The sequence below is a fragment of the Salmo salar genome, chromosome 20, assembly GCF_965601325.2.
Source record: "Salmo salar chromosome 20, fSalSal1, whole genome shotgun sequence".
In the NCBI taxonomy this organism is placed as follows: Eukaryota; Metazoa; Chordata; class Actinopteri; order Salmoniformes; family Salmonidae; genus Salmo; species Salmo salar.
The window spans coordinates 38,363,893-38,390,382 of NC_138310.1; the positions used below are offsets into that span (position 1 = coordinate 38,363,893).

Here is a 26,490-nt window from a genome sequence, read left to right on the forward strand (position 1 = left end):
GTTGGCTAAATCACAAACTGTCTGGCACCTAACTTTTCTTTTTCTTTTTAGAAAAAAACATTTGCACCCGGGAAGAGTAAAGGAGGTACAGGTGGTAATACCATGTATAGTGCCCAGTACTAACCGCTATGAGGGCCTTCTCCTGTCCGTCAGGATTCAGAGAGGGCACCAGGTGGGTACGTATTCCCTCCACCAGGCGGCGCACTCTGGGGTTGCCGTCTCTGTACTCCTTACAAAGGTACTGCATCAGAAGAAGAACCATCTCCCGCCCTGTCGCCTCATTTCCATGGAGACCAGCCGTGTATCGGAACTCTGGCTCACCTAAGGGGGGAAAACACAGATCGTCATAGTCTTTCCATGCTAAAGAGGACACAAGTACAGAGCTTTCTGTGAAAGACAGTATTTGTTTATTCCCACCTATCTCGTGTTCTGTGGGGTTGCCTGATATCACCATGGCCACGATGTCTAGTCCATTGGAGCTGCGGCCCAGGCTGTACATACTGGTGATGTTGGGACACTCCTCAGACACAGACTTCATCAGCTACAGTAGAGACACAGTGGAAAGCAGAGGTCACCAACCCTGGTTCTGGAGACCTACAGTCTGTGCAGGACCTTGTTACAGCCAAACACATCTGATTTTAACCAATCATCAGTGTCAAGACAGTGTTGAAGTCATTTGTAACATTAGACCTGAATCCAGTTCATGAAGGTGGTACTCATCACCATCTCACCGTGACCATATCTGAGTAGTTGTGATGTCTGAAGTCCAGGTACTGGACTGGAGTCACCTCATTCTGCAACCTCTGGTAGGCACTGGTGGGGTCTGAGGACACAAACACACAGCATGACTGTTTGTGTGTGTGTGTGTGTGTGTGTGAGTGTGTTTGTGTGTTGGGTGTGTGTGTGTGTGTGTGTGTGTGTGTGTGTTTGTGTGTGACTCACCAGGCAGTGGGCATCCCAGCACCTCCAGCCTCATACAGCAACTGCCGTTCCAGCTCTGAGGGATGACTCTGATGTAGCGAGCTAGTATGGGCTCAGCTAACTGATTCAGCACTGGGGTGTCCTTATCAGAGTTACCAAAGAACAACTGGAGAGAGAGAAAGGAAGAGAAAGCGAGAGATAGAGAAGAGAGAGAGAGAGAGAGAGGAGGTAAAGAGATGGAGAGATAGAGAAATATAGGACTCAATGGCCAGACAGTAAACATTTGCGCCCCATGAAGAGAGGATCAGAGTGAACCCTTCTTGGGAGCTAAGCTGACAAAAGCCTGATTTGAAAGTGTAGCTGTGAGGCTAACAGACTCACCCAGTCAGAGTAACCGTCATTCATGGTCGTCCATTCTCTGCTGTCATTACTGAATTGCACATAGTACGATGTCACAAAGTCACTCCTGAAACACAAAGTTTAGCCACCATTTGATTTAAATCTCTGTAGTTAAAACATGCCCTTACGTGTGTGTGTGTGTGTGTGTGTGTGTGTGTGTGTGTGTGTGTGTGTGTGTGTGTGTGTGTGTGTGTGTGTGTGTGTGTGTGTGTGTGTCTTACTCATTGCGTGAGTCTCGTCCTTGTGTTATGATCCCAGTAAACTCTGTTGCTCTGCGAGCGTCAATCTCAAACCAGTGAATGTTGTCCTCTTGGTTAGGACACCACGCCCCACCACGCATGTCCTCCTCATCCTCTGAAGCCTGGAAACCATACCGTTTTAGGGATGAGGGTTTACCCTCAGGGTTAATGTGTGAGAGGTTACCCTCAGGGTTAATGTGTGAGAGGTTACCCTCAGGGTTAGGGTTCATGTGTGACGGGTTACCCTCAGGGTTAGGGTTCATGTGTGAGGGGTTACCCTCAGGGTTAGGGTTAATGTGTGAGGGGTTACCCTCAGGGTTAGGGTTCATGTGTGAGGGGTTACCCTCAGGGTTAATGTGTGAGAGGTTACCCTCAGGGTTAGGGTTCATGTGTGAGGGGTTACCCTCAGGGTTAGGGTTCATGTGTGAGGGGTTACCCTCAGGGTTAGGGTTAATGTGTGAGGGGTTACCCTCAGGGTTAGGGTTCATGTGTGAGGGGTTACCCTCAGGGTTAATGTGTGAGAGGTTACCCTCAGGGTTAGGGTTCATGTGTGAGGGGTTACCCTCAGGGTTAGGGTTCATGTGTGAGGGGTTACCCTCAGGGTTAGGGTTCATGTGTGAGGGGTTACCCTCAGGGTTAGGGTTCATGTGTGAGGGGTTACCCTCAGGGTTAGGGTTCATGTGTGAGGGGTTACCCTCAGGGTTAGGGTTCATGTGTGAGGGGTTACCCTCAGGGTTAATGTGTGAGGGGTTACCCTCAGGGTTAGGGTTAATGTGTGAGGGGTTACCCTCAGGGTTAGGGTTCATGTGTGAGGGGTTACCCTCAGGGTTCATGTGTGAGGGGTTACCCTCAGGGTTCATGTGTGAGGGGTTACCCTCAGGGTTCATGTGTGAGGGGTTACCCTCAGGGTTCATGTGTGAGGGGTTACCCTCAGGGTTAAGGTGTGAGGGTTAAGGTTGAGGGTTACCTGCATGTTGAGCCGTGCCCTGCCCTGGCTGTAACGGTGGTGAGACATGGAGGAGGCCAGCAGCTGGTCTGATTCTATCCTGTGAGACTCCATACCCAGTGGAGGACACTCTGCCACCAGGGGAAAACATCTCAGTCACACACACTTCACAAACATTCATAACCACACTGGAAAACATCATACGGTATGCTAATGGTTTCTGGAAACCGATTATGTCAAATAAATTGAATTATTATACTAGTCAGATTACAAAAATGGTGAATATGAAGATGACATGGAGATAAAGGTATTTTTGTATTTGGATGGTAGTAGTTGACTTACTTTTGGGCTCTTTGAATACGGGTGGTTTCTTCTTGGCTTTTTCCCTATCTTCCTCCTCCCTCCTCTGCTGAGCTCTCTCTGTTAAAGAACACCCATAGTCAATCACTAATTACCATTCCAGTAATCGATTGTGTGTGTGTGTGCGTGAGCTCGTTAAGATTGTTGGGCCAGTAACTTAAAGGTTGCTTCTTTGAATCCCCGAGCTGAAGAAGCAACCTTTCAGTTAGGTGAAAAATCTGCCCATGTGCCCTTGAGCAAGGCACATATCCCTAATTGCTCCTGTAAGTCTCTCTGGGTAAGAGCGTCTGCTAAATAACTCCAATGAAAAGGTGCCTGTGCCGTGCCTGCGTGTGTGTGGCCAAATGCAGTAATGCCTCTGGGTTCCTTTCTATCTCTCCAAATCCAGGAATGTGCTGATTTAAATTCACATGAATTTTATTGTATTCAGTAAATCTAGAGACAGGCTGCAGCATACTCCATAAAGTGGCAGACAGACAGACACACTGTACACACCTGTTTTATGACTGTTTCAGTTGAGTGATTTTGATCACAGACACATTTAACCTCAAGGATCCTTAAAGATTATCTGTCATCCCTTTACTGGTTAATCCCACACCCTGGATATCCCACATAGACAAATGTTCCATATTATGATTATACAGTTCCTGTGGTTCTAACCTGGTCACAGTGCACGAGGTACAGAAAGAGCTGCTGGTTAGATCTCCATCTCTGCCTTCCTTCTCTAACCGGGACTCTATGCTCCTCTGTTTCTATCCCTTATCTTGTTTTTTTCTCTCTTTTCATTCATCTTTCCTGTTAGTACTGTAACATCTCTTGGCTGGCCCATCCCTCCCTCTTTCTCTGCTCCACTCCAGCTCATAAATAATTCAAACGGTACAGGTTACCACTCTACCCCAGGCCTTTCTACCCTACCATCCTTCCTTCACAACACATTTCTACGGTTGAGATTTGTCCTGTTCTGGAGAGAATTCACTTTTGTCCCTCGTCTGCAAGTCTTAGCAAGTGAAGCCCAGGCAGAGACAAACATCTGTGTTTTGGCTTTTATTGGAACCATGAACCACATGGGACTGATAAACCTCCTGTACATGAATCTATGACTAACATGACATGTTCTATCTGTGGGTCATATGTTCATCTGATTGTCTGGGAGCTTTGACAGTACAACGTTTGGCATTGCAGTGTTACTAAGTTTTACTTGTTGCAATGTGTGGTTGTTTTATCTCCCTTAATTGAATGCACTGATTGTTAGCCGCTCTGCATAAGAATTACCAAAAATATTTTGTCTTACGGCTAAATTACCAAAATGTAAACGTAATGTCAAATATTACTGTATGATGGGAAATATCCACAACCTAGGACAGATGGACGGACAGAAGGACAGATAGATCAGTCATTCAGATCATAATGGAACAGACAGATCACAGATCATAATGGAAAATATGCTGTGCATCATACCTCTATCCTCTCTCTCCTTTTCTTTCCTTTGTCTCTCCCTCTCCTCCTCTTCCTCCTGTTTTTTCGCTGTAGTAAACAAAGGAGTGAAATACTTCAATGGGTGAATCCATTTTCCCCACCTCCCCATTACAGTTTAGAGTAAATACTGTGGGGTATATTCAGATGTGAAACATTCAAAATGTTGCAGATAGAATACCAACAGCTGTCATGATTCCCTATTCTATCTGACAGATAATCCATCACAACAGGTGTGAACAAAGCATTCTTCAACTTTTTACCCTCTTCCCTTTCTTAATGTTTGCCACACAACCATAAACATAAGTGTTTTAAGAAAGGATCAATTCCATTACTCTGCTTATTTTGCAGTTTGTAACTTCAGCTGGCAAAGTCTCGCTAAACCCAAATGTATGAAGAAGATGGCAGACCATGTAACTGAAACAGTCTGACAATTATACACGTCTCTTGTTCATTCTTGTGGGGAATGAGAGAGTGTAGGCCCATTACTTTGACTCTGTGGTAGCGGTCCAATTCTTTATTGTGTCTATCTAATCTTTCATTTACTGCAGGGTCCCAATGAAATGAAAAACAGATTTCTATTGGAGATTTGGCCATGGGTTAATGTTACAGTTCATTTTGTGTGTGTGTGTGTGCGTGTGTGTGTGTGTGTGTGCGGTGTGTGTGTGTGTGTGTGTGTGTGTGTGTGTGTGTGTGTGTGTGCGTGTGTGTGTGTGTACATACTCTCTCCACCACTATATCCATAGTCATACTCCTCGTACCATGGGCTTTCATAGGTAGGTGGTGGTGTAATAGAATCCTCTGTATCAGAGGGAGAAAACACAACGTTAGAACAGTCTTAGTATACTGTATCAGAGGGAGAAAACAACACAACGTTAGAACAGTCTTAGTATACTGTATCAGAGGGAGAAAACAACACAACGTTAGAACAGTCTTAGTATACTGTATCAGAGGGAGAAAACAACACAACGTTAGAACAGTCTTAGTATACTGTATCAGAGGGAGAAAACACAACGTTAGAACAGTCTTAGTATACTGTATCAGAGGGAGAAAACAACACAACGTTAGAACAGTCTTAGTATACTGTATCAGAGGGAGAAAACACAACGTTAGAACAGTCTTAGTATACTGTATCAGAGGGAGAAAACAACACAATGTTAGAACAGTCTTAGTATACTGTATCAGAGGGAGAAAACACAACGTTAGAACAGTCTTAGTATACTGTATCAGAGGGAGAAAACAACACAATGTTAGAACAGTCTTAGTATACTGTATCAGAGGGAGAAAACACAACGTTAGAACAGTCTTAGTATACTGTATCAGAGGGAGAAAACACAACGTTAGAACAGTCTTAGTATACTGTATCAGAGGGAGAAAACACAACGTTAGAACAGTCTTAGTATACTGTATCAGAGGGAGAAAACAACACAACGTTAGAACAGTCTTAGTATACTGTATCAGAGGGAGAAAACACAACGTTAGAACAGTCTTAGTATACTGTATCAGAGGGAGAAAACACAACGTTAGAACAGTCTTAGTATACTGTATCAGAGGGAGAAAACACAACGTTAGAACAGTCTTAGTATACTGTATCAGAGGGAGAAAACAACACAACGTTAGAACAGTCTTAGTATACTGTATCAGAGGGAGAAAACAACACAACGTTAGAACAGTCTTAGTATACTGTAGCCTGGGTAACACATTGTTTCTGCATTGATTCAACAGTACTACCCCACTGGGCACAAACTGGTTGAATAAATGCTGTTTCCACGTCATTTCAACAAAACGATTATATGTGATGACGTTGAATCAACGTGGAAAACTGATTGAATTTGCAAAAAGTCATCAACTTAAGGAATTTTGAGAATGTTTGTCTTTTTTTCACCCAACTTTTAACCTACTATAAATCCAATGACATGGTTTCATTGATTTCACGTTGAATTAACGTTAGTTGACAACTCATTCAAATGTAAATCAAAACTCGACGTTGAACTGACGCCTGTGCCCAGTGGGACATAACTGCCCTGGCAAAACCACAAGTTTGCTCAAGCAGAAACCTGTCTGGTAGTACTGTTCTCTTTTTACTAAACAACATGACGGAGACTCTCTTTGGTTTTATGTGTGCTTTCCAAAGCTCTCTGAAGCTACGGCTATTTAACTAAAGGCCTTGATAATACAGTAATACAGTAATCTTCCAATACAGTGATGGTCAAATTTCTGCAGCAACAACAGACCAACGTTTGGACCAACGTAAAGCTAGTGAAACTCACTGCCTGTTATTTGCCTAGTTAAATGTTTAATTTACATTTACAAGGAATATAACAGAGCAGCCATCTTGTGAAAGGCTTCTCGATCATAAACAAAACCATGAAAAGCCTTTGATTGTGTGGAACTAAACTCTCACCCACTCACTCTCATTTAAAAGCAGAGCTATGATCTAGCTAGCCTGATGTGATTCCCTGAAGTTAGAGGACGGTTCAGCGTATCCCACACTAAAACAGGGGTTGTCTTTCATTCTTAGAAAGGAGGAACACCTGCATACACTGTGGCTCTCTAAGCACTGACTGACTGACTGACTGAGATACATTTACAGTACGTATTGATTGATTCATTGATTGATTTAATTATGTAAGTTACCTGTGACAGCGTAGCTCAAGTCGTCTTTCTCTGTGGGGACGACCTCTTTACCGTCAGGGAAAGGAAGATTCTCGGGCACCTCATCTGTTATTGAACAGAGAGAGTGAGAGAGTGAGAGAGTTAGAGAATGAGATAATGAGAGAGTGCGATAGTGAATGAGAGAGTAAGAGATTGAGAGGGCGAGAGAATGAGAGCGAGAGAGAGTGAAAGTGTGAGAGAAAGAGAGAATGAAAAAGCGAAGAGAGAAAGAAAGGAGAGAGCAAGATTGAAGACAGTGAGATAGAAGAGGAAGATGAGAGTGAGGAAGAAAGGAATGAGACGGATGAAGAAGTACGAGTAGAGCGCAAGAAGAGAAATGAGAGGATGAGAACGGAGAGAGATGGAGTGATATGGTGAGAGAAATAGAGGATGAGAACGGAGAGAGATGATGGAGTGATATGGTGAGAGAAATAGAGGGGTACTGGAGAGTAAGATACTGTAGGAGTGGAAATATGGAGCAATGGTAGAGTAAAACAGTAGTGGAAATATGGACACAGTAACGTAATGAAAACCTGTTGTAACTATCACACAAAGTACAGATGAGCTGAGCTATGAATGTCACTGACAGACCTTCATATGAGATGATCTTTCCATCATCTGATTAAAACTCATTGGTTAAAGCAGCATTTATCAAACTCGATACTCTGGACTCCAAGGGGCGGAAGTTTTGGTTTTTGCCCTAATACTACACAGCTGATTCAAATGATCAAAGCTGGATGATTAGTTTATTATTTTAATTAGCTGCGTAGTGCTGGGGCAAAACCAAAACGTGCTCACCTTGGGGTCCCGGGGACCGAGTTTGGGAAACCCTGGGTTAAAGACTCCAGGTGGTTTGATATAGAGAGGAGCTGGAGAAGAAATGTACAAGTCCAAATTGTTCAGTATGTGCTGTTATAAACTTATAAACTAATAGCTAGTATGTAAAATACTTTACTAACTACTTGGAAATTACTATTCAAGTTATTTCAAAATTACATTTTATAGTTGTTGGTTCCTTTATCCCATTCATCCATCCATTCATCCATCCATTCAGTCAGTCATTCAGTCAGTCATTTTAGGAAACTGAGGTTTAAACATACATTTGGCTTCCCAGTAGTCTTCATCTCCCGTGTCCACCTCTCCATCCACCACAAGAGGGGTGTGTGTGGCCGTCGGGTCCTCTCCCTTCCAATAGTCATTTTCTGGGTCGACCACTGGGCCTGCAGGCTCCTCCTCCTCTCCCTTCCAGTAGTCATCCTCTGAGTCAGTCTCTGGGGTGGCTGGCTTATCATCATCAGGGTTCCAGTACTCATCCTCTGAGTCAATCTCTGGGGTGGCTGGCTTATCATCATCTGGGTTCCAGTACTCATCCTCTGAGTCAGTCTCTGGGGTGGCTGGCTTATCATCATCAGGGTTCCAGTACTCATCCTCTGAGTCAGTCTCTGGGGTGGCTGGCTTATCATCATCAGGGTTCCAGTACTCATCCTCTGAGTCAGTCTTTGGGGTGGCTGGCTTATCATCATCAGGGTTCCAGTACTCATCCTCTGAGTCAGTCTTTGGGGTGGCTGGCTTATCATCATCAGGGTTCCAGTACTCATCCTCTGAGTCAGTCTTTGGGGTGGCTGGCTTATCATCATCAGGGTTCCAGTAGTCATCCTCTGTCAGAGGGACACAGGACAGTAGATGTAACATTATTATTGTGGAGAAAATCCATATACTTTTCAATGGTACAAATAAGATCAACATTTTGATTGGTATTAGAACACTGAGGCACCAGCTTCAGAGAAATGATGTGATAACATCTGCACTCACCGCTGTCTAAATAGGGGAAGTCCGGGTAGGGGTCAGGTTCTGTGGGAGCTTCAGAGGGAACAGAGAGCACAGTCTTACAAACAACTTAGCACTCACACAATACAAATAATTGTATATCTAATTTACCAATTCTAGTCTGTTTTAAAAAACCAGTGAGGTCAAAAACGTGATTTCCTGTGTTTCATATATACAGTATTTACACACAATGAAGTTGGAATAATACTGTGAAATTGTGAAAATTACAATAATACTTTTTTAGCGTTAGAGCTGTTTAAAAAGATTGCCTGAAATTTTAGCCTGTTTAGGTGGGATGGAGTTTTGGCCTGCCTGGTGACATCACCATCCAAACCTCTCTGCCAATAACAGCTAATTGCCAGTTTTCCCCTCTCCACTCAGAACACTCCCAGGCAGTCCTAGCAAAATTCTTGCTTGAGAAATTGCTCTTAACTAAGAAGCTGTTTTTCGTTTCTTTTTTACAATTTTAATTGAAAATAATCACAGTAAGGTACTTAATTGTTACCCAGAAATGATTTGATACTGAGATGAAAACGGCTGCATTGAACCTTTAACTAGAGTGGTGTGTAACTAAATTACCTGGTTCTGTGTACACCTCTGTGGTAGTGGTCGGTGGTAGTGTGGTAGTGGTCGGTGGTGGAGTTGTTGGTGCTTTGCCGCGGCGGCCTCCCTTGTCCTTCAGCTTTTTGTCTGCTTTAGACTCCTTGTTCTTCTTGTCCTTCTTGCCCTTTTTTTTCTTCCCTTTGCCTTCCTCCTCCTCTGGGGCTCTCCTGACCCGGGCTTGGAGATGGACGAAGAAGCAAAGGAAAGTGAATAAACTCGATCATGTTGACCCCTGAGGGCCCAATATGAGGCCTTACAGCTCCTACCACTCCTATTGCAGACAGATATGTAAGTTGCTCTGGATGAGAGTGTCTGCTAAATTACTCAATTGTAAATGTAATATAATGAAAATGTTGAAATTGATAGGACAATATGGCATTCAAACAACAGCTATAAATCAACACCAACGTTCTGCAATTGAAACAGAATGATGAGAGACAGAGAGACAGAGAGAGACAGAGACAGACAGAGAGAGACAGACAGAGATCCCAGTCCAGACATGTGTACCAGGAAGTGGGTCTGCCAGACAGCATCACTAGCAGGGGGCACAGCTGAGCTAACGTCTGGCAGACAGGATGTGTATGTGTGTGTGGTGGAGGGGAGATGACGGTGTCCTGTGCAGAAGAAAGCCTCCTCTGTTCTCTCTACAAAAAAGGTTTGGGGTAGTTTTCCCCCTTTTTCCCCCCAATTTCGTGATATCCAATTGGTAGTTAGTCTTGTCCCATCGCTGAAACTCCCCTACGGACTCGGGCGAGGCAAAGGTCGAGAGCCATGCGTCCTCTGAAACACAACCCTGCCTAGCCGCACTGCTTCTTGACACGTTGCTCGCTTAACCCGGAAGCCAGCCGTACCAATGTGTCGGAGGATTCACAATCCAGTTGGCAACCAAAGTCAGATTGCAGGCGCCCAGCCCGCCACAAGGAGTCGCTAGAGCATGATAAGACAAGAAAATCCCAACCAGCCAAACCCTCCCCTATCCCAGACGACACTGGACCAATTGTGCTCTGCCTTATGGGTCTCCCGGTCACGACACAGCCTGGGATCGAACCCGGGTCTGTAGTGACACCTCAAGCACTGCGATGCAGTTCCTTAGACCGCTGCGCCACTCGGGAGGCCCGGGACACACAAACCTCAAGGAGAGGAACTGTAGCGACATCATCACACTCATGGTCAAGGAGATCTGGGTTTATCTCAGTGTTACCACATTATGTCCCATTCGAATATTCCAAAATCACATACTAGGACTGTAGGTTTCTATTTGATGTGGAATGGATAACGAAGCTGTTCTTCTTTCTGGCCCTTTCTCTGAATAAACATATTTACAGAATTTTGCATGCTATGAATAATATGCGGATGTAATTATCCTCTTGTGCTGCTTATGGTGCTGCCTCAATCGCCACTGGAGGGCATTGTACTGTATGGTATTTTAATGTAACATATTGGGAAGCAAAAAGTTGTGTAAATCCAGAAGTCAGTGGAGCCTCATTGGCATTTCACTATCTCTCTTCATGGCTGTCTGAATATCAGTGCCAGTGACATAACTGTGGAACGGAGGCTGTCTTCATGGAAAATATTCCTCTCCATTAGTAAACCCAGTCAAACTGTAATGACATGCTGTCAGGGAATTATCAACATTGTCCCGTCTGACTCTGTGTGGTTGGTAATTCTCATATCTTCTCAATTGTGGACAAATAGGTATAACAGTAGTAGCAACTATTTCATAGCACACTACAAACTATGTAACAATGTCTACCTACTCTACAACATACACTGAACCAAAACAATGTACGCGACATGTTAAGTGTTGGTCCCATGTTTCATGAGCTGAAATAAAATGTTCCATATGCACAAAAAGCTTATTTCTCAAAAATGTTGTGCACAAATTTGTTTACATCCCTGCTAGTAAGCAATCCTCCTTTACCAAGATAATCCATCCACCTGACAGGTGTGGCATATTAAGAAGCTGATTAAACAGCATGATCATTACACAGGTGCAACTTCTGCTGGGGACAATAAAAGGCCACTCTAAAATGTATTTTTTTAAATGTTTACCTTTATTTAACAATGAACATTTTAACCCATTTTGAATGGGTTAACTGCCTTGTTCAGGGGCAGAACAACAGATTTTTACCTTGTCAGCTCGGGGATTTGATCTTCCAACCTTAACACTCTAACCACTAGGCTACTTGCTGCCCCAGCTTTGTCACATAACACAATGTTACAGATGTCTCAAGTTTTGCGAGAGCGTGCAATTGGCATGCTGACTGCAGGAATGTCCACCAGAGCTGTTACCAGAGACTTGAATGTTAATGTCTCTACCATAAGCCACCTCCAATGTCATTTTAGAGAATTTGGCAGTGTGTCCAACTGCAGACCATGTATTCCCAGGGCCGGTCCTGGCCATTCTGCCACCCTAGGCAAGCCCAAAAAAATGGCCTTCTCATGCAAAATTAGAACAGTCCCAGTAAGCAAAATGACATCTAAAACATGTACACTGCTCAAAAAAATAAAGGGAACACTTAAACAACACAATGTAACTCCAAGTCAATCACACTTCTGTGAAATCAAACTGTCCACTTAGGAAGCAACACTGATTGACAATAAATGTCACATGCTGTTGTGCAAATGGAATAGACAACAGGTGGAAATTATAGGCAATTAGCAAGACACCCCCAATAAAGGAGTGGCTCTGCAGGTGGTGACCACAGACCACTTCTCAGTTCCTATGCTTCCTGGCTGATGTTTTGGTCACTTTTGAATGCTGGTGGTTCTTTCACTCTAGTGGTAGCATGAGACGGAGTCTACAACCCACACAAGTGGCTCAGGTAGTGCAGCTCATCCAGGATGGCACATCAATGCGAGCTGTGGCAAGAAGGTTTGCTGTGTCTGTCAGCTTAGTATCCAGAGCATGGAGGCGCTACCAGGAGACAGGCCAATACATCAGGAGACGTGGAGGAGGCCGTAGGAGGGCAACAACCCAGCAGCAGGACCGCTACCTCCGCCTTTCTGCAAGGAGGAGCAGGAGAAGCACTGCCAGAGCCCTGCAAAATGACCTCCAGCAGGCCACAAATGTGCATGTGTCTGCTCAAACGGTCAGAAACAGACTCCATGAGGGTGGTATGAGGGCCCGACGTCCACAGGTGGGGGTTGTGCTTACAGCCCAACACCGTGCAGGACGTTTGACATTTGCCAGAGAACACCAAGATTGGCAAATTCGCCACTGGCGCCCTGTGCTCTTCACAGATGAAAGCAGGTTCACACTGAGCACATGTGATAGACGTGACAGAGTCTGGAGATGCCGTGGAGAACGTTCTGCTGCCTGCAACATCCTCCAGCATGACTGGTTTGGCGGTGGGTCAGTCATGGTGTGGGGTGGCATTTCTTTGGGGGGCCGCACAGCCCTCCATGTGCTCGCCAGAGGTAGCCTGACTGCCATTAGGTACCGAGATGAGATCCTCAGACCCCTTGTGAGACCATATGCTGGTGCGGTTGGCCCTGGGTTCCTCCTAATGCAAGACAATGCTAGACCTCATGTGGCTGGAGTGTGTCAGCAGTTCCTGCAAGAGGAAGGCATTGATGCTATGGACTGGCCCGCCCGTTCCCCAGACCTGAATCCAATTGAGCACATCTGGGACATCATGTCTCGCTCCATCCACCAACGCCACGTTGCACCACAGACTGTCCAGGAGTTGGCGGATGCTTTAGTCCAGGTCTGGGAGGAGATCCCTCAGGAGACCATCTGCCACCTCATCAGGAGCATGCCAAGGTGTTGTAGGGAGGTCATACAGGCACGTGGGGGCCACACACACTACTGAGCCTCATTTTGATTTGTTTTAAGGACATTACATCAAAGTTGGATCAGCCTGTAGTGTGGTTTTCCACTTTAATTTTGAGTGTGACTCCAAATCCAGACCTCCATGGGTTGATACATTGGATTTCCATTGATTATTTTTGTGTGATTTTGTTGTCAGCACATTCAACGATGTAAAGAAAAAAGTATTTAATAAGATTATTTATTTCATTCAGATCTAGGATGTGTTGTTTAAGTGTTCCCTTTATTTTTTTGAGCAGTATATTTTCCAGACATTGAAGTTAGGTTCAATTTACATTCTGAATGAAAGGTGAAAATACATATTTTCCCGACATTGAAAATATGTATTTTCCCGATGTTGAAATCAGAATAATTTTTGGTTCTGAATAAAAGTTGAAAAGACGTAATTTAGAGACGTCTATGTTTGGACCAAATCAAGGCCGGTCCAGACCGGACCAAATCTGAACAAAACATAGACATCTATGTTTGGACCAAATCAAGGCCGGTCCAGACCGGACCAAATCTGGACAAAACATAGACATCTATGTTTGGACCAAATCAAGGCCGGTCCAAAATAGACCAAATCTGAACAAAACATAGACGTCTATGTTTGGGCCAAATGAATGCTGGTCTAGACCAGACAAAATCTGAACCAAACATAGACCTCTAATCTGGACCAGACTAAAAACCAACGTCCATGGACATGGAATGCAAGGCCAGACCGGATTGCACCAAAAAAAGACATCCAGTCCGGACAGAGCAAAAAAAAAAGACTTCCAGTCCGGACAGAGCAAAAAAAAAAACATCCAGTCCGGACAGAGCAAAAAAAAAAGACATCCAGTCCGGACAGAGCAAAAAAAAAAGACATCCAGTCCGGACAGAGCAAAAAAAAAAACATCCAGTCCGGACAGAGCAAAAAAAAAGACATCCAGTCCGGACAGAGCAAAAAAAAAAGACATCCAGTCCGGACAGAGCAAAAAAAAAAGACATCCAGTCCGGACAGAGCAAAAAAAAAAAACATCCAGTAGACGTCGGTGTCGGTCTGTGTTTACTGGGGTGTAGCTTATCGTGTCCATTCTCTTATTTGCCGCTGACATGCGGTAATAATAAAAAGTGGTGTAATAGCTTACAGTTTTCTTGACATTTAGTTTTAATTATTGTGAATGGGTTATGTTTTACCCTGGCTATATCTGCTACATGATTTATGTTACATTCATTTGGGGACGGAATGTTGGTAGAGCGCCGCAGCGATGCTTCTCTCCAACAGAGAGGCGCGCTGGGAATAAACAATCAAAATATTTTGCAACCTTGCCTTTGACAAAGTGGGAGCTGCTTATCACAGGGCGGTATCAGCGCTCACCTAAAAAGCCCAAATGCCACTGTTTAAGAGAAATTGACATTGTTTTTGGGCAGAACTATGAGGCATGTTGTGTTTATATATTTTTTCAGTGTGGTTACACAGTACCTACTAACTAATATAATTACCATATAAATACATGGTTTTAGTGCAACCAAATTGGGAAATTGTACTGATTCAACCAACAGATGTGTGTGCTGAAGTTTACTCGATTTTAAGCTGTGAAACCTCGGAAACAAATGTACTTTATGATTAAAACTTCATCATCTCTGTCTCAGAGGGTGATTCCTTCCACTGTAGAGTGGGGTTCTGTGGTCACTGTTCACCCATGATTACAGCACAATCAGTGGAAAAGAAAAGTTGACTGTACAAATCTGTTTGCAAGATGCTCAGCTCAGAGCCCAGCCAGGTCTGTTACTGCAGCAGCAGACTAAATCTTCCCCAGTCCCAGTCTCAGTCCCAGTCCCAGTCCCAGTCTCAGGCCCAGTCCCAGTCTCAGGCCCAGTCTCAGGCCCAGGTATACTTTGCTCTGCTCTGGTGCGTGCCAAGAGACACGGTCCAGATGGGTATGACAAAAGACAAAAGAAACATCTACGTGAGAATGCTGTTCATTGACTACAGCACAACGTTCAACACCATAGTACCCTCCAAGATCATCACTAAGCTAAGGAACCTGGGATTTTATTTTATTTTATTAGGATCTCTTTTAGTCCTCATTTGGACTGATCTTCCAAGAGTCCTTAAACATTAAAATACAATTTATAACACAATCATATTTTCACATATATCACACTGTTACAAACAGACATAATACACTGACATATTGACCAGATAAATACTCTAACAGTCTGAAAAGATTGATTCTTCATCTACCATAGTCCAGCACAGCTTTCCTATGTATTATATTTAAATGGTTTTAAAGTATTGTTTGAATTTATATATTGAAAAGTTTCTGGTTTGCTCAGATAAATTATTCAATTTCTTTATTGTTCTAAATCGAAATGTTATTTTGCCTATTTCCCTTTTCTGTCTAGATAACACATAGATGGTGGACAATCTATTCCTAGTATTTACTGAATGTCTGTCTCTGACTGAATACTGTTGTGAATAGAGTTTGGCCGTTTTAAATGGTGTATATTATGAAATAAAATAAGCATGTTTTTTTCAATTATCTTGTTGACTGATGACCAACCAAGAGCATTGAGCATGACTACAACCGAATAACCATATCTCCACCTTAAAACAATCCTTGCTGCTTTGTTCTGTTCAATCTGCAGCCTACAAATTTAACTTGTGGAAGCATTTCCCCAGAACACAGAACAGTAGATCACCCGACTCCCAATTAATGCTTGGATTGTTTACTTAACAATCTTTCCCAGTAAATATTTAGCTATCCTTCTGATCATGCATGCATTTTTTTATTTATTTTTCTCCATAGATGAGTTATTTGAGACGACCATGGTAAGCAGTTGTCTAGCTGCACTCCTAGTAGTTTGGTTTCTGCCACTGCCTAAATTTGTACTCCCCCCATACTGAATTGTATCCCATACTGTGTTGGCCAGTTACTAGTGGAACAGACCAACATAACTTTGGTTTTCTTAGTGTTTAAAACAAGTTTGTTCCGGCAAACCCACTCCCTGATATTTTCCAAATCTACTTGTTGAGCTTGCTGTACCTGTTGAACCGATTGGAAAAAGAGGACCAAGCACGCCCCCATTCTCATCGACGGGGCTGCGGTGGAGCAGGTTGAGAGCTTCAAGTTTTTTGATGTTCACATCACAGAGGGCACGACAAAACCTATTCCACCTCGGGAGACTGAAAAGATTTGACATGGGTCTTCAGATCCTCAAAAGGTTCTACAGCTGCACCATCGAGAGCATCCTGACTGGTTGCATCACTGCCTGGTACGGCAACTACTCGGCCTCAGACCGCAAGGCACTACAGAGGGTAGTGCAACCGGCCCAGTACATCACTGGGGCCAAGGTTCCTGCCATCCAGGACCTCTATACCAGGCGGTGTCAGAGGAAGGCCCTAAAAATTGTCAAAGACTCCAGCCACCCTAGTCATAGACTGTTCTCGTTGCTACCGCACGGCAAGCGGTACCGGAGCGCCAAGTCTAGGTCCAAGAAGCTTCTAAACAGCTTCTAACCCCAAGCCATAAAACTCCTGAACACCTTTTCAAATGGCTACCCAAACTATTTGCATTGCCACCCCCCCTCCCTAATTCACCGCTGCTACTCTCTGTTGTTATCTCCTATGCATAGTCACTTTAATAACTCTACCTACATGTATATATTACCTCAACTAACTGGTGCCCCCGCACATTGACCTTGTACCGGTACCGCCCTGTATATAGTCTTACAAGTGTTATTTTAATTCTGCTCTTTAATTACTTGTTACTTTTATTTCTTATTCTTATCCGTATTTTTTAAACTGCATTGTTGGTTAGGGGCTCATAAGTAAGCGTTTCAATGTAAGGTCTACACCTGTTGTATTCGGCACATGTGACTAATACAATTTGATTTGATTTGATTATCTTGCTGTATAAATTGTAGTATCATCTGAAAATGTAGTGGTTTGAGTTTCAGATAAGGCATAAGGAAGGTTGTTGGTATATATTAAGTAAAGAAGTGGACCAAGGCAGCTGCCCTGTGGTATGCCACGGTTTAAAGCATGAGGGGAAGAAAATGAACCATTGATATAGGTGGTCTGTTTCCTGTCAGTTAGATATGACTGTACCCAATTCAATGCTACCTCCTTAAAACTAAAATGCAATAAATTAGTCAAAAATATTTAATGATCCACTAAATCAAATGCTGCACTAAAATCTAAAAATAGTACACCCACAAACCTGCCATTATCCATAGCATTGAGCCACTGGTCAGTCATGTCAACCAATGCAGTGGTAGTGGAATGGTTTTTGTTATTGGCTGTAATCAGATAATTATTTTCCATGTACTCCCATATTTGTCTACTCACAATACCCTCCAATATCTTACTGAGTGAAGAGAGTAGACTAATTTGTTGACTATTGGCAGGAGTAATGGATTCTTTGCTGTCTTTTGGGATAGGACATATTTTAGCATGCTTCCATACATTTGTAAACGTCCCTTTTCAGTGACCAATTAAATATGTGTTTCAGTGGAGCTGCAATCTGGGGAGCAGCATAACGAAGTAAAATGTTTTCCATAAGATCATAACCTGTAGATTCACCATCTGGTAATGACTTCAAGAGGTTTAACACCTCCTCCACTGACACCAATTGTAGTCAAAATAGCCAGTTTTTTTGCTCATAATATGATCATCAATCCATTGGACAATAGCTTGTTTGGAAGAATGGGTGTTTACATTATCTCTCAGTAAATACATTTTCTTTGTAAAAAAATCTGCAAAATGTTAGGCAATATCAGCTGGTTTTGTTATTGTTCTCCCGTCGACCTCCACACTAGATGGGCATGATGAAATAGATGTACCAAGTAAGCCCGTAACTGTATTTCATACCTTTTTAGGATCATTAAAAAAAGAAGTAAAATAACATTTTTTTCTTACCATTTAATTTAACTGCATAATTACGTAGTGTTCTATAATTCTGTTCATCAATTTGTAGTTTAGATTTGGCTGCTAAGACTTTTGCCATATTTCCCAGTTCATCATCAATCTATGGTGATGGACGAGCCCCAACTGTACTCTTTCTTACTGGGGCATGATGGTCCATTACCTCAGTGAACAAATCAATAATTTGCTCATTGATTAAACACCTCCCTCTGCAATTGGATACTGGACTTTCTGATGGACCGTGGTGAAGGTAGGCAAAAACACAACTGCCACGCTGACCCTCAATACGGGGGTCCCTCAGAGGTGCATGCTTAGCCCCCTCCTGTACTCCCTGTTCACCCACGACTGCATGGCCACAAACGTCTCCAACACCATCATTAAGTTTGCTGACGACACGACGATGGTAGATCTGATCACCGACGCTGATGAGAGCCTACAGGGAGGAGGTCAGAGACTTGCCAGTATGTTGCCAGGATAACAACCTCTCACTCAACGCCAGCAAGACAAAGGAGCTGATCGTGGACTACAGGAAACGGAGGGCCGAGCACGCCCCCATTCACATCGACAGGGCTGTAGTGGAGAAGGTCGAGAGATTCAAGTTCTTCGGTGTCCACATCACTAAGGACTTATGGTCCAAACACACCAACACAGTCGTGAATAGGGCACTGTAATGCCTCTTCCCACTCAGGAGTCTTAAAAGATTTGTCATGGGCCCTCAGATCCTCAAAAAGATATACAGCTGCACCATTGAGAGCAGCTTGACTGGCTGCATCACACCTTGGTTTGGCAACTGCTCGGCATCCGATTGCAAGGCGTTACAAAGGGTAGCCCGTACGGCCCAGTACATCACTGGGGCCAAGCTCCCTGTCATCCAGCACCTCTTTATCAGGCGGTGTCAGAGGAAGGCCCTACAAATAGTCAAAGACTCCAATCACCCAAATACCGTCTGTTCTCTCTGTTACTGCACGGCAAGTGGTACCGGAGCACCAGGTCTGGGACCAAAAGGCTCCTGAAAAGCTTCTACACCAAAGCCATAAGACTGCTGAACAGTTAATCAAATGGCTACCCGGACTTTCTGCAAATTCACCCCTACCTACCTACATTACATGTACAGTACCTGTCAAAATTCTGAACACACCTACTCATAGAGCGCGAGATGTAATGGAAATGTTGCACATGGGGAGAGAGGGTGGAGGAGGAAGCTTGGCTCCACCTTCTCTCTATCTCTCCCCACCTGCAACATTTCCATTGCATCTCGCGCTCTACACTTGTCTGTCCAATTTATGTAAATAGCTTGCCCGCTCCATAGCAAGCTTCTCTATCTGAAGTAATTTAATGTTGAGCTAAATGTAAAAAATACACACCTACTCATTCCAGGGTTCTTCTTTACTTTTACGATTTTCTACATTGTAAAATAACAGTGAAGACATCAAAACTATGAAATAACACATATGGAATCACGTAGTAACCAAAAAAGTGTAAAACAAATCCAAATATATTTTAGATTTTAGATTCTTCAAAGTAGCCACCCTTTGCCTTGATGACAGCTTTGCACACTCTTGGCATTGAGTAGGTGTGTCCAAACTTTTGACTAGTGATATACAGAAGATAGCCCTATTGGTAAAAGACCAAGTCCATATTATGGCAAGAACAGCTCAAATAAGCAAAGAGAAACGACAGTCCATCATTACTTTAAGACATGAAGGTCAGTCAATCCAGAAAATTTTAAGAACTTTGAAAGTTTCTTCAAGTGCAGTCGCAAAAACCATCAAGCGCTATGATGAAATTGGCTCTCTTGAGGACTGCCACAGGGCAGGAAGACCCAGAGTTACCTCTGCTGCAGAGGATAAGTTCCTTAGAGTTACCAGCCTCAGAATTTGCAGCCCAAATAAATTCTTCACAGAGTTCAAGTAACAAACACATCTCAACATCAACTGTTCAGAGGAGACCACATGAATCAGGCCTTCATGGTCGAATTGCTGCAAAGAAACCACTACTAAAGGACACTAATAAGAAGAAGAGACTTGCTTGGGCCAAGAAACACGAGCAATGGACTTTAGACTGTTGGAAATCTGTCCTTTGGTCTGATGAGTCCAAATTTGAGATTTTTGGTTCCAATTGCCGTGTCTTTGTGAGATGCAGAGTATGTGAAAGGATGATCTCTGCATGTGTGGTTCCCACCATGAAGCATGGAGGAGGAGGTGTAATGGTGTGGGGGTGCTTTGCTGTTGACACTGTCTGTGATTTATTTAGAATTCAAGGCATACTTAACCAGTATGGCTACAACAGCATTCTGCAGCGATATGCAATCCCATCTGGTTTGCGCTTAAAGGGATCATCTCCAGGCTCGAGGGCGCCAGGCTGCCTTTCATTACGCACACCTGTCACCATCATTACAGGCAGCTGCACAATATTGGACTCACCTGGACTCCATTACTTTATTGATTACCCCCTCTATATTTGTCTGCTCTTCAGTTTGTTCCCTTTGTCAGCATTGATGTCGTTATTTTTCCCCTGTCCAGACGCTGTTCCTGATCTGTTTCATGTCTGTGTTTCATTAAATGTTCACTCCCTGTACCTGCTTCTCGTCTCCAGCGATGATCCTCACAGTAAGGGGCAGCAGGTAGCCTAGTGGTTAGAGCATTGGGCTAGTAACCGAAAGGTTGCTAGATTGAATCCCCGAGCTGACAAGGTAAAAATCTGTCATTCTGCCCCTGAACAAGGCCATCATTATAAATAAGAATTTGTTCTTAACTGACTTGCCTAGTTAAATATATATATATATATATAAAGTACATTCCAAAAAAGTAAGGGCTATTTGACCAAGAAGGAGAGTGATGGAGTGCTGCATCCGATGACCTGGCCTCCACAATCACCCGACCTCAACCCAATTGAGATGGTTTAAGATGATTTGGACCACAGAGTCAAGGAAAAGCAGCCAACAACTGCTAAGCATATGTGGGAACTCCTTCAAGACTGTTGAGAGAATGCCAAGAGAGTGCAAAGCTGTTATCAAGGCAAAGGGTGGCTACCTTTATAGAATCTAAAATATATTTTGATTTGTTTAACACTTTTTTGGTTACTACATGATTCCATATGTGTTATTTCATAGTTTTGATGTCTTCAGAAAATTGTAATAATAAAGAAAAACCCTTGATTGAGTAGATGTGTCCAAACGTTTGTCTGGTACTGTACATAGTAATTCAATCAACCACCTAATCAAACCTACATGTACATACAGTGCATTCGGAAAGTATTCAGTGTTATTGCGTGTAGATTTAATCCATTTTAGAATAAGACTGTAACAACAAAATGTAGAAAAAGTCAACAGGTCTGAATACTTTCCGAATGTACTGTATTACCTCAATCAATCACCCCAACTACCTCGTACCCCAGTACACTGATTCGGTACCGGTACTCCATGAATATAGCCTGTATATAGCCTTGATATTGTTATTTTATTGTGTTACTATTTTCTTTTTATCTATTTGCTAATTTTCTTACTTTTTAACCGCATTGTTGGGAAAAAGCTTGTAAGTAAGCATTTCACGGTAAAGTGTACACTTGTATTCGGTGCAGGTGTCAAATAAAATGTGATTTGATTTTGTGAGCTGGAGACAAACAGGTGAGAGTGGTGTGTGCAGTATATGTGTGTGTATACTGTTGGACAGGTCATAGTGACTGAACAGTGCCTGGGTAATTCAGGAAACCGCCGGCTTCTTTTGAAACCCATGCTCTCCATTCATCTTCCTCCTCCACCTGCCATGTTCTCTGTGCCTTATCCCTGTCCTCTGTGCCCTGTCCCCTGTCTGACGATGTAACATAATGTTCTCCAGTCCTGCTCCTGGAAGGAGGCATCTGTTCCAGCCCAAAAACCAGACGATGTAGATGATTTTTTTTATTAATGGTTTCATCATTAGTTGGTAAGGTGTGTTATTGCTGGGCTGGAACAAAGTCCTGCACTTCTTGTGAGTCTGCAAGACTAGGATCCAAGAACACTAGTGTAACACAAGCCAGGGGTTCCAAAACAGTTTTCAGATTCTTCTTGAGACCCACCAAGTAGATAAAACCATCCATGTTTCTAGCCACAACTCAATTTGGACCTGCCAGTGGGTCCCAACTCTCCACTTAGTAACATGTATTATAATAGGTAGGTTGGCTTTGTTCTTACCTGGTACGGCTTCTTCCTCTGTGGCTCTCTTTGCGTTGCCAGTCTGTCTTTGTGTCTCTGTGAGCTCCTGTTCTTTAGCTGGCTCATCCTGGGACTCCATTCCTCCGTCCATCCCTCTGTCCTCCACAGCCTGGCCTATAGAGACTATGCCTCCTGCGTTCTCACCTCCTCTGAGCAGTAGCACACAGCATAGGCCCAGCAGAACCAAACACACTACTGCAGTATGACCCCCCATCCTCCCTACTCTACAGTACCTACCTCAATGTTCCACAAAATACTTGATCAGTATTCCGATCAAGTATTCCACCACAGTATTCTACTTCAGAATTAAAGTTATTGCTAACGTTCCAGCTCAGAACCCTACTCAGAAATTCTACCTCAGTGTTCTAAATCAGCATTCTGCAAAATAATTATACCTCACCAAAACACCTCACTGTTCTGTCTCAGGATTCTACTCCTGTGTTCCACACCTTCACTCTAGTGAGGAATATTCTGGAGCTCCACGCGTACTGCAAGCCACAGCCAAACCCACTTACTCAAAGCATGAGGCAGGGCTGAACACAGAGAGGAGGGAGGGAGGGAGGAAAAGCAGACCAAAAACAATGGCTGAGGGAGACAGAGAAAAAATCACCTTCACCTGGCTGACGAGTTGGAACAGGTGCCAAGATCAAAAGGAGATCTCAGCACAGATTGAGCAGAGCAGCTCACTGGAGAAGCCAGGAGAGGGAAGGCAGAATCCAGGTTGGCTCTAGAGATTTGAAAATAGAGCTTAGTCCTGTAGCAGAGTGCTTCTACCAGCTCTTCCCTCCGCAGACTGCCACAGACAGGCACGAATGGAAAGGCTCCCAGGACACTGGATTCCAGAAGAGGAGAGGGGGAGGGGAAAAGAGTGGAAAGAGGGTGGGGGAGGACAGAATGTGTGTGTGCTAACAATACTGAACCCCACAACATCTGTGGACTCATGGAGTGGACTTAGTTCAAAGCAAATGAAAACAATAAAGAACATATTCCACCTCAAACTGGATTTTTTTTTAGGAATGTCCTGCTCTCCTTACTATCCTGATTTCAGGGGAACTGTAGCATTCTTTCCTTAGGATGTAGCTCAGCAAAGTCTCTCATTAGTTTGAAGGAAAACTCATTCCCAGCCAAGGAGCCCCCCCCACACACACACACACACACACACACACACACACACACACACACACACACACACACACACACACACCACACACACACACACACACACCACACACACACACACACCACACACACACACACACACACACACACACACACACACACACACACACACACACACACACACACACACACACACACACACACACACACACCACACACACACACACACACACACACACACACACACACACACACACACACACACACACACACACACACACACACACACACACACACACACACACAACAGAAGTTTGCCCTTTTCGGGGCTTTGTGTTTTCTTTGCTCTGCCCTGTGGCCTCCCCCAGAGAAGTAGTCTCCACTCCAGTACCAGTCTTTGCTCTGCCCTGTGGCCTCCCCAGAGAAGTAGTCTCCACTCCAGTACCTCGGGTTAACTGAGACGAATGAATTGGAAAACAAACTGAATTGGAAATGTGTTTTTCAGCACTAAATTATGGTGCTGCAAACAGAAACAGACAGCCTAATAATTCAGAAGAAAAAAACAGTTACAAAAATAAATCTGATTCTAAGCAGGATTGTTTAGATGGTGAGTAGTAGTAGTATCTCTTGAGATTTGGCCAAAAGGGCTTAATTATAAATGTGTTTAGAGTTATAACTCACAAATCAAATTATAAGCATCTGGTTGGAAATGACTCAAAGTGAGTAAGAGGGCTTTGGTTTTGTCCAAAGTACTCTGATTCAAGTCTACCTTCCCGTACACATCACAGATTGACCTTTTTTTTATAGAGAGACAGTAGTTTTTCCATGACACACAGTTTATTACCAACAAGCTGTGATGTTGGGGGATAAGGGTAGGACAAAGATTGCAAGTACATGAGGACCATGCCACGCGGTAGAGGAACAATTTATATTGCTCAGATGTCATATTGACCTTTATTCCAGACAAGCATGCGTTTAATGTGTGTGTGTGTGTGTGTGTGTGTGTGTGTGTGTGTGTGTGTGTGTGCGTGCGTGCGTGCGTGCGTGCGTGGATGGAGATAACTGTGCTGTTACACCTGATAGATGACTAGGTGATGAGTCCTACTACTGTAGCATGTCTGAATAAAACATCTCATCTCTGCCATTTTTACACACACACAAAGACCTCCCTGCGTGATGAGGTAATTCACTTTGCTATGGAATTATAATGGTGACAGAACTACATGAGTTTGTATTTAGAATTTTGTTGTCACACATTGAGATTCGTGGTTGCAAGTACGCTACGCAAATGTGTAATTTAATTTTGCAAGCTGCCCACTCAAGAAAATGTGTGAAAGATTTAACAAGGGTCGCAAACCTGTAACTTGACATTTGAATACATTCAATAAGATTTGCGAGTATCATTTATTTTCAGAATTATTACAAGTCCATTTACGAGTATGAATATTCTGCTGTGAACCAAAAATACACGCTGGGAGTTCTGTCACTGTTGTCATGCTAACAAGATATTAGTAAACTTGTAAAACATTTTGTAAATTTGTAGAAAGACATTTGCAGGTGGAAATGTGATTTGCGCTCTGCGAGCATGACCTTTTACTCCTGACCAATCAGTCCCTCTGCCAAAACCACAATTGACGAACCATTGGCTTGATTGTTCCATCAATCAAATCTCAGAAATTAGCTCCCCACATGAGAAAGAGGATGAGGTAAATTAACGAAAATGATCTACTTGAAAGTAATCGTCTCTTTTATCTGTGTTCATCAAAAATGTTTTGTGAAAGGGCATGGCAGTAGTTTGCTCATCATGTGAATCATAATGGTACATTTCAGACGAACTCCAGACCAGCCATTGCATTGACAGCCGCTATTGTGTTAGCTAGCTGGCCTCTGACATTCTTCCAAGTTTTACTATCAACAGGCTAGCTTTATCAGGCAGCTTTAGATGCGAGGGGAAAACTAATATATTTTCTAGTTAGTTAACCATCTGATTGATGAAGTTGATTGGAAATGCCATTAGATAGTTAAATTGAAACAGCTGGGGGAAATCTAGCTAGCTAATTCCCATCATCATCACTGTAGCGTAGCTAATGTTAGCTAGGTTTCTAGAAAATATTAAATATATATTTGAAGCTATATTTTAAAGACTTGTTACTGACTTTTGAACACTTGTCGAAGTACTTCATTCCACTGCTTGTTTATTGATTAATTGGTGACTGAAAAAGTTGGCAATAAAAATGCCCCTCCCAATTTCACTGCAACTAGATTAGCTAGCTAAAAGTTAACTCATGCTTATGAATATGTAAAACTGTCTACAAAACTATGGTACATTAAAGGTAGTTGGGGTTCTCAGCGACTTGAACCAGAACTGAAATTTGAGCAGTGAGGTTAATTTCTTCCCCCCTCCTCTTTTCCTCAGGTTGAAGCACATCCCTAACACCCAGACTGATCTAAAGAACTTGGGAACCTCCCAGCCACCAGGAAAATCATATTTTCCTTGGAGTTTATTCATAAGTTTAGATAGAAATAGATCCACATGTTATTTTCCTTCATGCAGAATTGTCGTTAAACTTTTAACTTGGAAAGCTCATTCAATAATACAGACGTGGGTGATTTCTGTCCCAGGGGACTGAACTGCGTGCACATTTTTGTTCAATTTAGACCACAATTAGTTGAATGAGGTGTTAGTGAAGTCCTGGAACAAAACCATGTCCACTCCTGTGTAAAGAACCTATGGCTGTCATGACTTCAATTGAATAAATACAAGTAACCATTTTCTTTTGTTAATCTATACAGATTTGTCACATGTGATTTCCAGGAGACTGGTGGAGATGGATGCAACCATAACCCAATGCAGTACATTTCCCTGCATCCAGGTTGAGGCCTGCTACCAGCAGGAACATGGAGCACTCCATGTCAGTAAATCATGTGTGTGTATATATATATATATATATATATATAGCTAATGCTCCACTCATATGAATGGTGAATACATTTTTATTCATGTATAAAGGACATCACACAGGTGTGCCAACT

At 43.1% G+C, this 26,490-nt stretch overlaps 1 protein-coding gene across 1 annotated transcript in view; it reads right to left on the reverse strand.

The window, feature by feature from the left end:
- Positions 1-23,155, reverse strand: part of LOC106580579 (uncharacterized) — a 26,974-nt gene extending 3,819 nt beyond the window's left edge. The window contains exons 1-15 of the mRNA XM_014161790.3: positions 22,318-23,155; positions 9,400-9,600; positions 8,806-8,853; positions 8,094-8,651; positions 6,976-7,059; positions 5,062-5,139; positions 4,324-4,389; positions 2,848-2,925; positions 2,527-2,636; positions 1,542-1,681; positions 1,303-1,387; positions 943-1,087; positions 732-823; positions 418-541; positions 125-321 (exon numbers count right to left, since the gene is read on the reverse strand). Coding sequence (XP_014017265.3) covers positions 125-321; positions 418-541; positions 732-823; positions 943-1,087; positions 1,303-1,387; positions 1,542-1,681; positions 2,527-2,636; positions 2,848-2,925; positions 4,324-4,389; positions 5,062-5,139; positions 6,976-7,059; positions 8,094-8,651; positions 8,806-8,853; positions 9,400-9,600; positions 22,318-22,552 — 2,241 coding nt within the window. The 5' untranslated portion in view covers positions 22,553-23,155. The remainder of the gene's footprint in view (positions 1-124; positions 322-417; positions 542-731; positions 824-942; positions 1,088-1,302; positions 1,388-1,541; positions 1,682-2,526; positions 2,637-2,847; positions 2,926-4,323; positions 4,390-5,061; positions 5,140-6,975; positions 7,060-8,093; positions 8,652-8,805; positions 8,854-9,399; positions 9,601-22,317) is intronic.
- Between the last annotated feature and the right edge of the window lie 3,335 nt (positions 23,156-26,490).